General features: G+C 51.5%; 1 protein-coding gene across 5 annotated transcripts in view; it reads right to left on the bottom strand.

Annotated features, from left to right (window-relative positions):
* lrch4 (leucine-rich repeats and calponin homology (CH) domain containing 4) overlaps positions 1 to 13,156 on the bottom strand; it is a 69,633-nt gene that overhangs the window by 5,707 nt on the left and 50,770 nt on the right. For 2 of the 5 annotated variants that reach the window (XM_030083930.1, XM_030083961.1), the window contains exons 5-16: positions 13,102 to 13,156; positions 9,542 to 9,638; positions 8,032 to 8,158; positions 7,756 to 7,963; positions 5,954 to 6,130; positions 5,810 to 5,878; positions 5,657 to 5,711; positions 5,523 to 5,586; positions 4,917 to 5,018; positions 2,037 to 2,134; positions 1,783 to 1,920; positions 154 to 231 (exon numbers count right to left, since the gene is read on the bottom strand). The exon at positions 13,102 to 13,156 is cut by the window's right edge and continues 192 nt beyond it. In XM_030083930.1, coding sequence (XP_029939790.1) covers positions 154 to 231; positions 1,783 to 1,920; positions 2,037 to 2,134; positions 4,917 to 5,018; positions 5,523 to 5,586; positions 5,657 to 5,711; positions 5,810 to 5,878; positions 5,954 to 6,130; positions 7,756 to 7,963; positions 8,032 to 8,158; positions 9,542 to 9,638; positions 13,102 to 13,156 — 1,268 coding nt within the window. The remainder of the gene's footprint in view (positions 1 to 153; positions 232 to 1,782; positions 1,921 to 2,036; positions 2,135 to 4,916; positions 5,019 to 5,522; positions 5,587 to 5,656; positions 5,712 to 5,809; positions 5,879 to 5,953; positions 6,131 to 7,755; positions 7,964 to 8,031; positions 8,159 to 9,541; positions 9,639 to 13,101) is intronic. The other 3 variants (XM_030083946.1, XM_030083954.1, XM_030083938.1) reach the window with 3 other exon arrangements.

Below are 13,156 nucleotides of genomic sequence, written 5' to 3'. Positions count from 1 at the left end.
AGCGTTCTCAGGGGGTTCCAATCGTCATCAAACACCATTTCTGTACAATCATTTGACTTAAAGCTTTAAACTGTGACAGTCCACACACACACGCAGACACACACACAGTGCAGCTTTCAGCATATTAACACCATTTATGAAGAACAACTTTACCTCCGTCACTCCAAGTTTCCGGCAAGCAGCAAGGAAGTTTTCCACATTCAGCCGACACTTTGCTGGACTCAGTTTTGGCTGAAAACACACACACACACACACACACACACACACACACACACACACACACACACACACACACACACACACACACACACACACACACACACACCTTTGGAACCTTTCTTCAGAGTTGAGTGGAGTGTCATCAGGTAGATTTTTGCTCACGTCCTCATGACCAACAGAACAGATGATCAGACATCATTAAAGCAGTCTGTGCCTGAACTGCCTGATCTCTGATACTGTGTGTTTGACTAACTACCGTATTTTCGGCACTATAAGGCTCACTGGATTAATAGGCGCACAGTCAATGAATGGCTTTTATTAAAAAAACTCATACATGGGGCGCACCACATTTTAAGGCGCAGAGGATGTATAGAATAGTATGAGAGAAACACATATGGGCAGTCTAGGTGGTGACATTCTCAGTTGAAATGTGTGAGTAAAGTGGCATATCAGAGCCAGTCTGACTGAGGATCGCTCCTCTTCACGATGTGCAGCTCAGAGCGGCCACGACTGGTCTAATCGCTCGGTCAGCGGGGTTCAGCCAGCTGCCGTCTCCTGAGTGAAGCCCCCCACCCACAGCTCAGGCAGCCGGCCGGCCGCTGCCGGCGTCCCGGCGGCGGGCTGCCGGGCGGGGCCGGCTGCTCCCGGCGTCCCGGCGGCGGGCTGCCGGGCGGGGCCGGCGGGGCCGGCTGCTCCCGGCGTCCCGGCGGCGGGCTGCCGGGCGGGGCCGGCCGTTCTCGGAGTGGCAGCGTGCAGGCTGCCGCCCGGCGTCCAGCCGCTCCCCACGCCGCCCGGCTGTGCAGCCGCCGTGCTCCGTTCTGTTTAAACTAGCTAGCTTAGCAGCTTAGCAAGCAGGGGTCGTTTGCTCATGTGATCAGGGTGATTACTGTAATTCCCGCAAAAAAGGCGCATCAAATTACAAGGCGCTCTGCTGGATTTTGAGAAAATGACAGGCTTTTATGGGCACCTTATAGTGCGTAAAATACGGCAAATAAAATTCAAACAGACCCAAGAGAACTCAGTCCATGTCCCTCTGCTTCAGGACAGTCCGGACTGGACTGGACACACAGACTGTTCTCCTTTTCCTTTGGTTTATTTTCTTTCACACTGCTTTTTTGAAACCAAACCAAACCGTCTGGAGGATGTCACACAGTTACCATAGCTGCTGGTTTGGGGAGAGAAAGCTCCCTGATTGGTCCAGACAGGAAGCAGAAATCACTGCCTGAACAATACTGGACGCAAATAAAGAAGGACAGTAAACTGCCAGTGAGCTACGTATCGTAACCATGCATTCCTTATATTCCTCTCAGAGAGAACAATTGACACTTGAAGGTTTACAGGTAGAGTCACCCTAAAAGATCTATATATTGATAAACTATCTGCCTCATTTACTCAGCTCCAAAACATCTCAACTCCTTTTTGTTGGTATCTGCAAAATGAGGAACTCTACCCATCAATGACTAAGTTTTCATGCTTCCAGAAGAAAAGACGATGCTGGGATCTGGATCGGCCGCACGGAGGAGCAGGGACTGATGAGGCTTCCTGCAGGATTCCAGGACTCACCACTGCAGGAGAGGGGATGTGAATGATGGACACGGACCGAGGCCGGACGTGATTGACCAGCTGGCAGAGCACGGTGCCGTTAGACAGGGCTTCACTCAGGTCCTCAGACAGAGTGATCTTCAGCCGGGACTCCAGAGTCTGAGAACCCAGACAGATTCCAGACCGGTCAGAGCAGGAAACCGGGGGCGGCGGGGTAATTTAGGAACACGCTTCACACACAGTGTGTGTGTCCGTCCTCATGTCGGCTGCTTTACCTTGCGTAGCTGTGAGATGTCTGCTCGCTCCTCTTTGGGACAGCGCAGTGTGGAACGGGACTCGCTCTTTCCTGATTCAGCCAGACTGAACGCTCGACCTGAGGAAATCCACAAAGTCCTGTCAGTGTGTGTGTGTGTGTGTGTGTGTGTGTGTGTGTGTGTGTGTGTGTGTGTGTGTGTGTGTGTGTGTGTGTGTGTGCTCGTCTTTCTATGGCTGGCCAGGTCCTAGTGGAACACCAAAGGTCACATCATGAGGACATACCCGGTCCTACTGAGGGTAAAGATTTGGCTTTTGGGTTGGGGTCAGAGTCAGGTTTAGCTTAGGTTAGGGTTAGGGATTTATTTTTGATGGTTAAAGCTGGTGTCCGGAGTTTCCCTTCGTTTCCAATGTATGAATCATTTTTTAACAGAGCTTCAATGTGTCAGTCTGGTTCGATACTACAATATAATGTTGGCATAAAGCAATGTGCAAATCTATTCATGAGCTTCGTGTTCCTCTCAGAGACTCCCACAGGGCTGACAATTAATAGAATTTTGATCACGAGCACGATTTTGGCTGCTGCGATTAAATTTAGATGATCGTCGTGATTTTAAAATTGAAAAAGCGGCTCTGTTGCGTGTCAGATCGAGCACTTTCTAAATCCAACAGTCAGCCCACCACCAGGGGGCGACCGAGGTCAGGGCCTCATCATCACGCCGCCTAAACAGCAGCGAGGAACCGCAGCAGATGATAAACTACGAGACAGACTGCTGAGGCTTCTGGAGGGGAGGAGCCGCTAGCGCCTCCTAAAGGAGCATCATCTACTGCAGCGGTCCGCAACTGGTGGCCCGTGGGCCACTTTTGGCCCGCAAACAACAATATCTGGCCCACCAGATGATTTAGAGAATGTGAGGCTCCTGCTTCACGGAGGCAGGAACTCCGTCCATCGACCGGTCGGTATGCAGCTCCTCCAGAACCTCCTCCATCACCTGAGGAACACCTGAACCTCTGATTCAGCAACAACCTGAGCTGCAGCTCCTGCTGCCTTCAGGGACACTCTGTAAAAGTAGCTGCTGATGGACGCCACTGGTGTCTCAGTCAGCTGTTAGCTTAGCTGTTAGCCACCGATGAACTAGCTGGCTTTGAAGGATTCCTTCGTGCTCCAACATCAGACGGGACGCATCTCAGCTTCTGTACCGGTGGAAAGAAGATGTAAACGCTGAGCGTCTCGGACAGATCGGGAAAAGCTGTTACTGACGGACAGTTCAGGATGTGAGCGGCGTAGCGGCTTGGAGAGAAGGAGGGAATCGTTGTTCTGGTAGGTTTAGCGTGGCTGTTTACTGTTCTCTTGTTGTTTTATCTTGTTCAGTGACCATCGTGTTGCTCTCAGGAGGCAGCAGGTGACGGTCGCTCAGCTGTGAGGCCTTCAGGTTCCAAAGTCACAATCCGGCTCTTTTCAGAACAGAGGTCTGGTCAAACGTTTGTAAAAACTCACAGTCGGTGCTTCTGTGTGTTTGTTTCTAATGCCAGGCGGACACTGTGCGATTTTCTAAATGTGACTGTCGGGGAAATGCTCCCACTGCACGACAGGGTTCGTCACTCGTACTCTATCTGACCCTGCGACGTGCACTCATACTGTACGACCGCTGTCGCTCAGGATTATTGACAACCACGGCGTCAGTCGGCGTGTGACGGCACGACGTGCTCGAGTGTAAACAACGAAAAACCAAGGTTCTGTGTTCCCATGACAACCACAGCGTGCATGACAACAAGACGGCGAGCAGGCAGCAAGTTGCTGCAGCTGTGTGCGCCGTCTTCTGCGCTGAAACTGGAAAAAAGAAAAGGATTCGGGTACATGAGTGGCTGAGGAGACGTGGTCGTTATGGGATGTCCAACCTTCATCAGGAGCTTGAGGTAACGTTCATGTAAACTATATATTGTTTTACTGTAGCTATGATAGTTTCACGTTAGCATTAGCAATTAGCATTAGCGTGGAGCCGCACTGAGTCAGCCAGTGTTGCTATAAACACTATACTGCCCCGGCGAATTCCTCATCTGTAGCCCATAACGTTATGATGAATACAGTGAGCTCCGCCGGCGTCTTCTGCGCAGGTGTGAACGTAGAATCGTGACGTAACGCCACTCACACTGTACGAGCTACGGCGAGAATTTCTGACATGCCAGAAGTTTGATCGGGAGGTCGCAGCATTAGCGTTGGAACGTAGCAGCAATGAATCCTTCCTCCTGAGTGTTCTCACACTGTACGGCTCACGACCTCCCGACCGGACGTCCCGGCGCTACGATGTTTCCACGGTGACGCAGCGCGGTCTGCGACGGCAAAATCGTGGTGAAATCCCCTCGAAATCGCACAGCGTCCGCCCGGCATGAGGAGAAGCGATCGTTCACAACAGTGAAGTGGTCCTAAATAGGTGTTTAGATTCGAATTAAAACATCTTAGATGACGTGCGCACGCACGCCCGACTTCACTGAAGTGCTGAAGACGCACGTCTTCAATTTGAGGACTTGTTAGTTTAAAAAAAAAAGGTATGTTTTACCGAACATAATGAATAAACGTGATGAATAATCATGATTACAATATTGACAAAAGTAATCGTGCTATCCACCGTCTGCTGAACATCCACCGTAAACAGCTCAGCATGGAGGATGCTGCAGGACTGGAGGCTCTCATTTTCACCCCACGGATAACAGCGTGCACAATTAAAGGGGCGTGGCTTGGTCGCTCACGAAAGCAGAGGGAGGGGGAACCTGAGACTTTGGATTAAAAAAAACCCTCTTTCAAAACTCCGGACACGAGCTGTAATGTAAGGGGCGAGGAAATGCATTATGTCAATGAATGTCCTCACAACTATAGAGAGACAAAGGTGTGTGAGTGTGTGTACCAGTGGTTTTCACGTTGCTGCGGGACGAGGCTCTGAACAGGAAGCTGTTGGGTTTCTGGGCCTGAGCGGCAGGAGGAGAGGTCTTCGGGGAGGAGGGCAGGTCTGACAGAGAAGCACGGGAGGGTTCAGAGGCAACACTGGATGGAAAGCCAGCTCTACAACAGTCCTGCGCCATTGTTGTTGTAGCTGTGTAAGAGCATCAAATATTTCAAATGTTGACTAAAAATAATTGCTGGTTGTGGATCATCTTCCACCTTTTACTGCAGTGAGTTTCTCGGGCGTTTAAAGGTGCAGTACGTCATACTATGTCACAAAACTGGAGCGCGCAGCAGGCTGCCAGCCGGGGAAACTTCAAGTGAGTTCAGGTTCACGCGTCCGGTGCTGCATGCATGCCACCGGCGTCTGGTGTGTGCACGTGAACGTGCACAGTCAGTCAGCTGACGGCGCAGCCAAAAAATACGAATTTCTACAGTACTCCCCATATTTCTTTTCTCTGATAAAACACTGTGGGATTAAAAGTTGCCAAGGTCCATGCACCGGCCGAGTTAAAAGGGGAATAAAGGCGTTTTGAAGGAATGAGGTGACAGAGGAGCTGAGTGGCGGTACCTGTTCTGCTCATGGACCTCTGCAGAGGAAGCGACGGGGACTCCCAGTTCAGCAGGTCAGGATTCTACAGATGAACAGCACCGTGAGGACGAGGACATGAGCTGCTTCTTTCTCCTGCGCTGACTCAGACTCACCACACAGCGCTGCCTCAGGCCAGACGGGGAGGCGCTGCTCTCTGCGGACCCACCACTAGGGGGAGACAAGAGCCACGTTTCAATACTACTGGTGTGTGTGTGTGTGTGTGTGCGCGCGTGTGTGTGCGCGCGCGCGCCCGAGGCCTCACTCACCATGAGCTGCTTCCTGTCTCTGCGGCGGAGGACACGTGACTTCCTGTTTTAGACGATGGCTTCAGCACACTGGAAATGAGCGCGTTCGCCACAAGCGTTAGAAAGCAGGCGGGAGGTGAGGGAGGCAGCGGAGCGCTGACACACCTGCTCCGCTCCCTCTGCTGCTGCAGGCGCTCTCTCTCCTGCCAGATGAGCAGCGTGCCGGGCCTCCTCCTCTCCTCCAGCGAGGGGCTGGACGGGGACGGCGGAGACGCGGGGGACGCCGGGGACGCGGGGGACAGGGACGGCGAGGAGCTGATGTCCAGGCTGTGGCTCGATCTGCTGCGCAGCCCACAACGTCATGTTCCACATTTTACACAATCTATCATTAAAACCTCCGTGACATCTGCAGTGACCTCTGTGATTGTTTGGACGCTGGTTTTTACGTAGATACATCTCCTGACTGCAGTCATACACATGGAATGTGTTGAGGGGATGATGAATGTCCTGCTTACCAGTCGTCACATATGACCAGCCTACGTGAGAACGTCAGCTCAGCTCCTCATCGGATCACTTTCACCAGTTCTCCAAACAATAAACAAACTAATTTATAACTAAAAGCTCATATCATTAACTGGCAAGTCAGCAGATGAGGGTGAGAAGGTGAGCGTCAGCTGGTCTCTTCCTCTCATCAGGGTGAGATGACTCTCCTGAGAGGAGCGCTGCCTGGAGTGTGTCCATAACTCTGGAATGAATAACCTGTAAATGTGTGCTGTTACTCTGAAGGTCTGTGTCTCAGATTGTGGACGTTACAGTCTGTGACAATGTTAAAATCTATTTTTAGAGGTTCCACAGGAAGTGCACTCAGCCAACATGTGACACACAGGACGAGTTTTCATGAGTCCCTACTGACGAGACGTTTGGACAGCACCGAGCCAACAGTCCCCGCTGAGGCAGCGAGCTCAGGGTCCACTCCTTACAGCGCCGCCGTGTGCTGACGGCAGCTCAGCGCGACCCCCTGCTGCTCTGCACAGCCACCGCTGTCCAGACAGAGGGTCAGCTGTCCCTGTGCTACACAGCAGGAGGACAGGAGGGGGACAGGGGGACAGGAGGAGGACAGGAGGAGGACAGGAGGAGGACAGGAGGAGGACAGGAGGGGGACAGGAGGAGGACAGGAGGGGGACAGGAGGACAGGAGGACAGGAGGAGGACGAGCAGCAGGAGGACAGGAGGAGGACAGGAGGAGGACAGGAGGAGGACAGGAGGGGGACAGGGGGACAGGAGGAGGACAGGAGGAGGACAGGAGGAGGACAGGAGGAGGACAGGAGGAGGACAGGAGGGGGACAGGAGGAGGACAGGAGGACAGGAGGAGGACAGGAGGAGGACAGGAGGGGGACAGGGGGACAGGGGGAGGACAGGAGGAGGACAGGAGGAGGACAGGAGGAGGACGAGCAGCAGGAGGACAGGAGGAGGACAGGAGGAGGACAGGAGGAGGACAGGAGGAGGACAGGAGGAGGACAGGAGGAGGACGAGCAGCAGGAGGACAGGAGGAGGACAGGAGGAGGACAGGAGGAGGACAGGAGGAGGACAGGAGGAGGACAGGAGGACAGGAGGAGGACAGCAGGAGGACAGGAGGAGGACAGGAGGAGGACAGGAGGAGGACAGCAGGAGGACAGGAGGAGGACAGCAGGAGGACAGCAGGAGGACAGGAGGAGGACGAGCAGCAGGAGGACAGGAGGAGGACGAGCAGCAGGAGGACAGTGCTGCTCAGATTGACAGACAGAGGCTCAGGGTTCGCTCAGACTCCTGTGCAGTGCTTCTCAGCAGCAGACTCTATGTCTCCTGTGGACACTGAGTCACCCAAGGACACCGAGAGACTACCGTTACTGTTAGTGGGCCTTCTGGCAGGAGCGCCGTTGGAGGGACTGCTGTTGGTGTGGTAACGGACAGAGAGTTTCCTCCACTCACCTGCGTGTTGTTGAGTCATGTGTCTGCAAGCAGCTCTCCTTCTGCTCCTGAGAATCAGTCACAAGATGCATCGTTTTCCGTGCAGACAGTTGACCTGAAACAAGGCGGTGCACGGAGGGTCCTGAGGGACGAGCGAGCGGATCCGTCCTCACCTCGTCCTCCGTCAGGCTGCTGTCGATGAAGTCCACCTGCTCAACCTGTCCGTTCACTGTAACAGCAGAATGTGTCAGAGTGGACTGTCACCTCCTCGCTGTGCTGGATATTAAAGATGAGCACCTGAGTTCGGCTCCAGAGGAGAGGCTGCCTCCTCCTCCTCCTCCTCCTCCTCCTCCTCCTGCAGGTTCCTCTGCTCTCTGCTGACCTCGGCCATGCGGAGGGAGCGCTCGGAGAAGTCGTCTGTCGACTGAACACATTCATCTGAGGTCAACACTGTCCTGCCAGGCTTTCTCCAAGGTTTTGCTTTACTTTCATAGGTATTTGGCAAGAAATTTAACATATCCAGAACTACGAGCTTTGGATAAAACTACACACAGAGCTAAGAGCAAAACGCAAAGCTTTCAGGCTCAAGCAGGAGGAGAGCTGACAACTGTCAGAGGTCTATAAGGCTAAAATGAGATTCAATGTAACATGTAGCCTGAATTTGCCGAAATGAAGACCAGTTAGACCTTGAAAGGGTAAAAACCGTTACTGGAAATGTACACAACACAACACCAATGCCATACATGACCCACAATCCTTTAAAAAAGAACTGAACACACAGGAGCACAGAGCCGAGTCTGAAGCTCCACAGGAAGCCTCTGTCCGAGGCCTGATGGCGTCCCAGCAGAGGCGCTGAAGGACCGAACCCATGAACTCTCCCCACTGCTACAGCCACTCCTCTGTGGACCCGACGGGATGCAACCATCCCTACACCTACTGAAAAACCGCCACCAGAACACCGCTACCCACCAGTCTGTCTCCACCAGACGGAGGTCTGAAGCCTCCTCCGGCTGTGCTCCAGCTGCAGCCACTGGAGCAGTGCTGGGATTTCTCCTTTTCACAGTTGGTTTTGCTCGCTGACTGTAAAAGTGTCTAGAAATGACTGTGTTCTACTTGAACTATACAAATAAAAGTGAAGTGAACTGAATGCTCCTGTGCTGCTCCAGTTTCTACAGCATGCTCACTGTTTGAGACAAAAACAAAGCAATTGTATAACCACCATAGCTTCAAACCTCACGCAGAGGCGGCTGGCCAGGAGAGGGCGCTCTGGCAAGTTTTTGTAGCAATTCCAACAAATACTGATTAACTCTATCAATGACGGACACGGGTGCTGTTTGATGGCCGCAGCATGAAACTGAAGAACTATGAAGGGAGAAACGTAGCGTCACTGACCTCACAGAACCAAGGAACAACAAGAACAACGTAATAGAAGAGGACAGAGCACACTCGCTCCACCCTCCTCAGGACACACATCCACAACACTGAGATGCAAACCAGCACCAGCAGGCTAAAGTCTGATTCCAGGGGTCAGGGGTGAGAGTGAGTCAAGACAACACTCATATGTTGAAAGGTGTCTTTGAACTGCCTGAAGCTGAAGTTACAGAGCGTCTCTTATACAGTGTGCCTGCAGAGTCCTGCTGGGAAAACAAATGGAACAGTGTTGTGGAAAAACACTCCCCCACCAGGGACAACAAGTGGTCATTTTTTTCATGTGAGTGTTGACATATCTGTGTATTTTCCACAAATAATACAGTCAGACAGTTTACAATTTGAGAAAGTGTGTAAATAATGTTTGCTGAGCCTTTACCTCATTTCCAGACCATCTCTTACTGCCACTGTCCACACTGTTGAAACCAGAGTCCAGACCGCCACACTGACCCGGGAAGAGCTCCTGTTCAGACAGGCTGGACACGCACACGCACACGCACACGCACACGCACACGCACACACACACACACAGTGTTGCAAGTTTGAATCTGAGTGACATTCCACGGGTGTGAATCACAGCTGCTCTGGTGAGTGTTCTCCTCTGACCTCGGCTGGACTGGATCAGCTGCTCACAGCAGAGGAATCGCTCACTGAGCTGCTTCAAGGTTCATGACGTTTATATCTGTTCGGCTAAAACGGCGTTTCACTCTATTTAATTCTTATATTCAGAACTTTAGTGGATGTTTTAACATACTTCTCAGCTCCATCTCAGATGTAATCTGATTACATGAGACTAAGTGCTGAACATGATGGGCTCCCCATTGGAGCAGCAGACACAGCTTTGTGGCAGTGAGAACGTTAAACTGAGGAAAGGTGTGTGAACTTACATGCAAACTTCCTTCATGAATATGCACGTTCCCTTTGCAAATCCCTTCAGACAAACAAGCGCAGTCACCGCCAGTCAGACACTGCTCCCGACTCAGCGTTTCATTTCTTCATTTTCTTGACTGTTTCTGTTGTAGATTCTCACTGAAGGCATCAAAACTATGAACGAACTGAGGTGCGATGATGCAGGAGGCAAAAAGTGTGAAACAGCACAACCGGAGAATACAATCAACCCGCGGTCGAGAACTCTTCCCGAACAACATCCAGGCATGCTGCCTCGGTTTGACATTCTGGCACTGATGTGTGACCGTGGCCAGGAGCTGACGAAAATAAACAATACAGAGACGACTGCTGGACCAACAATGGCACAATCCAACCGACACTGTCGCAGCTCTCCTACTATATGGCTCTGCACAAAGACCGTGGAGGACCGCCCAGGAAGGAGGACCCCAGACCTCATTCCTCAAACTGTGTGTACAACAGAACGGCTTCTAAATTCTGTGTTAAGGATGAAATTTGGAATGTGTGTACAAACAAAAAAATCTGTATTCATCAAGCATGCGTATGCTGGTTGTACGCACATAACTGAGTGTTGATGAATCCCAATTGTTCTTATTCTCCATGCTCGTGCACTTTCCAGATCACGTGCCTTCAGAAATGCCCCCAATTAACCATATATGGAAACCACACGCCAATGTTGAGTTTTACTTACGGACCTTTCACCTTCATGGCAAAGAGATGAAAAAGAGGAACTTTGTCAAAATGAAATCCTTGTCAGGACTCAACTTTGAACTGAGAACTGCTTTTCTTCCTGGCAACTACATGGTTCCTACATGGTTCCTACATGGTTCCTACATGGTTCCTGCATGGTTCCTACATGGTTCCTGCATGGTTCCTGCATGGTTCCTACATGGTTCCTACATGGTTCCTACATGGTTCCTGCATGGTTCCTACATGGTTCCTGCATGGTTCCTGCATGGTTCCTGCATGGTTCCTACATGGTTCCTGCATGGTTCCTGCATGGTTCCTACATGGTTCCTACATGGTTCCTACATGGTTCCTGCATGGTTCCTACATGGTTCCTGCATGGTTCCTGCATGGTTCCTGCATGGTTCCTACATGGTTCCTACATGGTTCCTGCATGGTTCCTACATGGTTCCTGCATGGTTCCTACATGGTTCCTACATGGTTCCTACATGGTTCCTGCATGGTTCCTACATGGTTCCTACATGGTTCCTGCATGGTTCCTGCATGGTTCCTACATGGTTCCTGCATGGTTCCTGCATTGTTCCTACATGGTTCCTACATGGTTCCTGCATGGTTCCTGCATGGTTCCTACATGGTTCCTACATGGTTCCTGCATGGTTCCTACATGGTTCCTACATGGTTCCTGCATGGTTCCTGCATGGTTCCTACATGGTTCCTGCATGGTTCCTGCATTGTTCCTACATGGTTCCTGCATGGTTCCTGCATGGTTCCTGCATGGTTCCTGCATGGTTCCTACATGGTTCCTGCATGGTTCCTGCATTGTTCCTACATGGTTCCTACATGGTTCCTGCATGGTTCCTGCATTGTTCCTACATGGTTCCTACATGGTTCCTGCATTGTTCCTACATGGTTCCTACATGGTTCCTGCATGGTTCCTGCATTGTTCCTACATGGTTCCTACATGGTTCCTGCATTGTTCCTACATGGTTCCTACATGGTTCCTGCATGGTTCCTGCATTGTTCCTACATGGTTCCTACATGGTTCCTGCATGGTTCCTGCATGGTTCCTACATGGTTCCTGCATGGTTCCTACATGGTTCCTGCATGGTTCCTGCATGGTTCCTACATGGTTCCTGCATGGTTCCTGCATTGTTCCTACATGGTTCCTACATGGTTCCTGCATGGTTCCTACATGGTTCCTACATGGTTCCTGCATGGTTCCTGCATGGTTCCTACATGGTTCCTGCATGGTTCCTACATGGTTCCTACATGGTTCCTGCATGGTTCCTGCATGGTTCCTACATGGTTCCTGCATGGTTCCTACATGGTTCCTACATGGTTCCTGCATGGTTCCTGCATGGTTCCTAGATGGTTCCTACATGGTTCCTGCATGGTTCCTGCATGGTTCCTACATGGTTCCTGCATGGTTCCTGCATTGTTCCTACATGGTTCCTACATGGTTCCTGCATGGTTCCTGCATGGTTCCTACATCGTTCCTACATGTTCCTGCATGGTTCCTACATGGTTCCTACATGGTTCCTACATGGTTCCTACATGGTTCCTGCATGGTTCCTACATGGTTCCGCCGTGAAGCCTTGAGGAGGGCTGATGGTGTGGCGGATTTATTCCAGACTGAAGGCTCACCGAACCAGCATGGCTCCCACAGCATCCTAGAGCACAGGCCGTCCCATCAGGCCGTTCAGCCGCAGCATCAGGGACTTTCAACAGGACAAGGAGTCCAAACAGTCCTCCACCTGAGACAAGGAGTCCAAACAGTCCTCCACCTGAGACAAGGAGTCCAAACAGTCCTCCACCTGAGACAAGGAGTCCAAACAGTCCTCCACCTGAGACAAGGAGTCCAAACAGTCCTCCACCTGAGACAAGGAGTCCAAACAGTCCTCCACCTGAGACAAGGAGTCCAAACAGTCCTCCACCTGAGACAAGGAGTCCAAACAGTCCTCCACCTGAGCGGAGACTGGTGGAGAGCTGCCTGACGACCTGACCTATGGTCACCGGTCCTAACCAGATGGTTCAGAGGGTTTGGACCAGATGGAGCCCAGAGTGAAGGTACAGGACCACCAGGCGCTCACCATCTCTGGAACTCCTTAGAGACTGTTGAAAACCATTTCAGTGGCTCATCCAGAGAAGAACAGTGAGAAAAGCAGGAATCAAGGCAAAGAATCTAAAATATAAAAGATGTTCTGAGTTATTTTTCCTACATTATCCTGAATGAGCTTATGGATGGTCTTCATGTCTTCAGTCAGGACCTACAGTTGTCCATATCTGACTTCTAAAGATGGCGCTCTCTCCCTTCATGATACAGATCTTGCTTGTGTGCTGCCTCACCAGCTGTTGAAGCCAGTGGGCCTCAGCTGCTTCTCCAGATCGTCCTGGCTCCTCT

Source organism: Salarias fasciatus, chromosome 3 (genome assembly GCF_902148845.1).
Source record: "Salarias fasciatus chromosome 3, fSalaFa1.1, whole genome shotgun sequence".
In the NCBI taxonomy this organism is placed as follows: domain Eukaryota; kingdom Metazoa; phylum Chordata; class Actinopteri; order Blenniiformes; family Blenniidae; genus Salarias; species Salarias fasciatus.
Note: the sequence above shows the minus strand (reverse complement) of the source record. Positions and strands in the feature narration are given on the sequence as shown.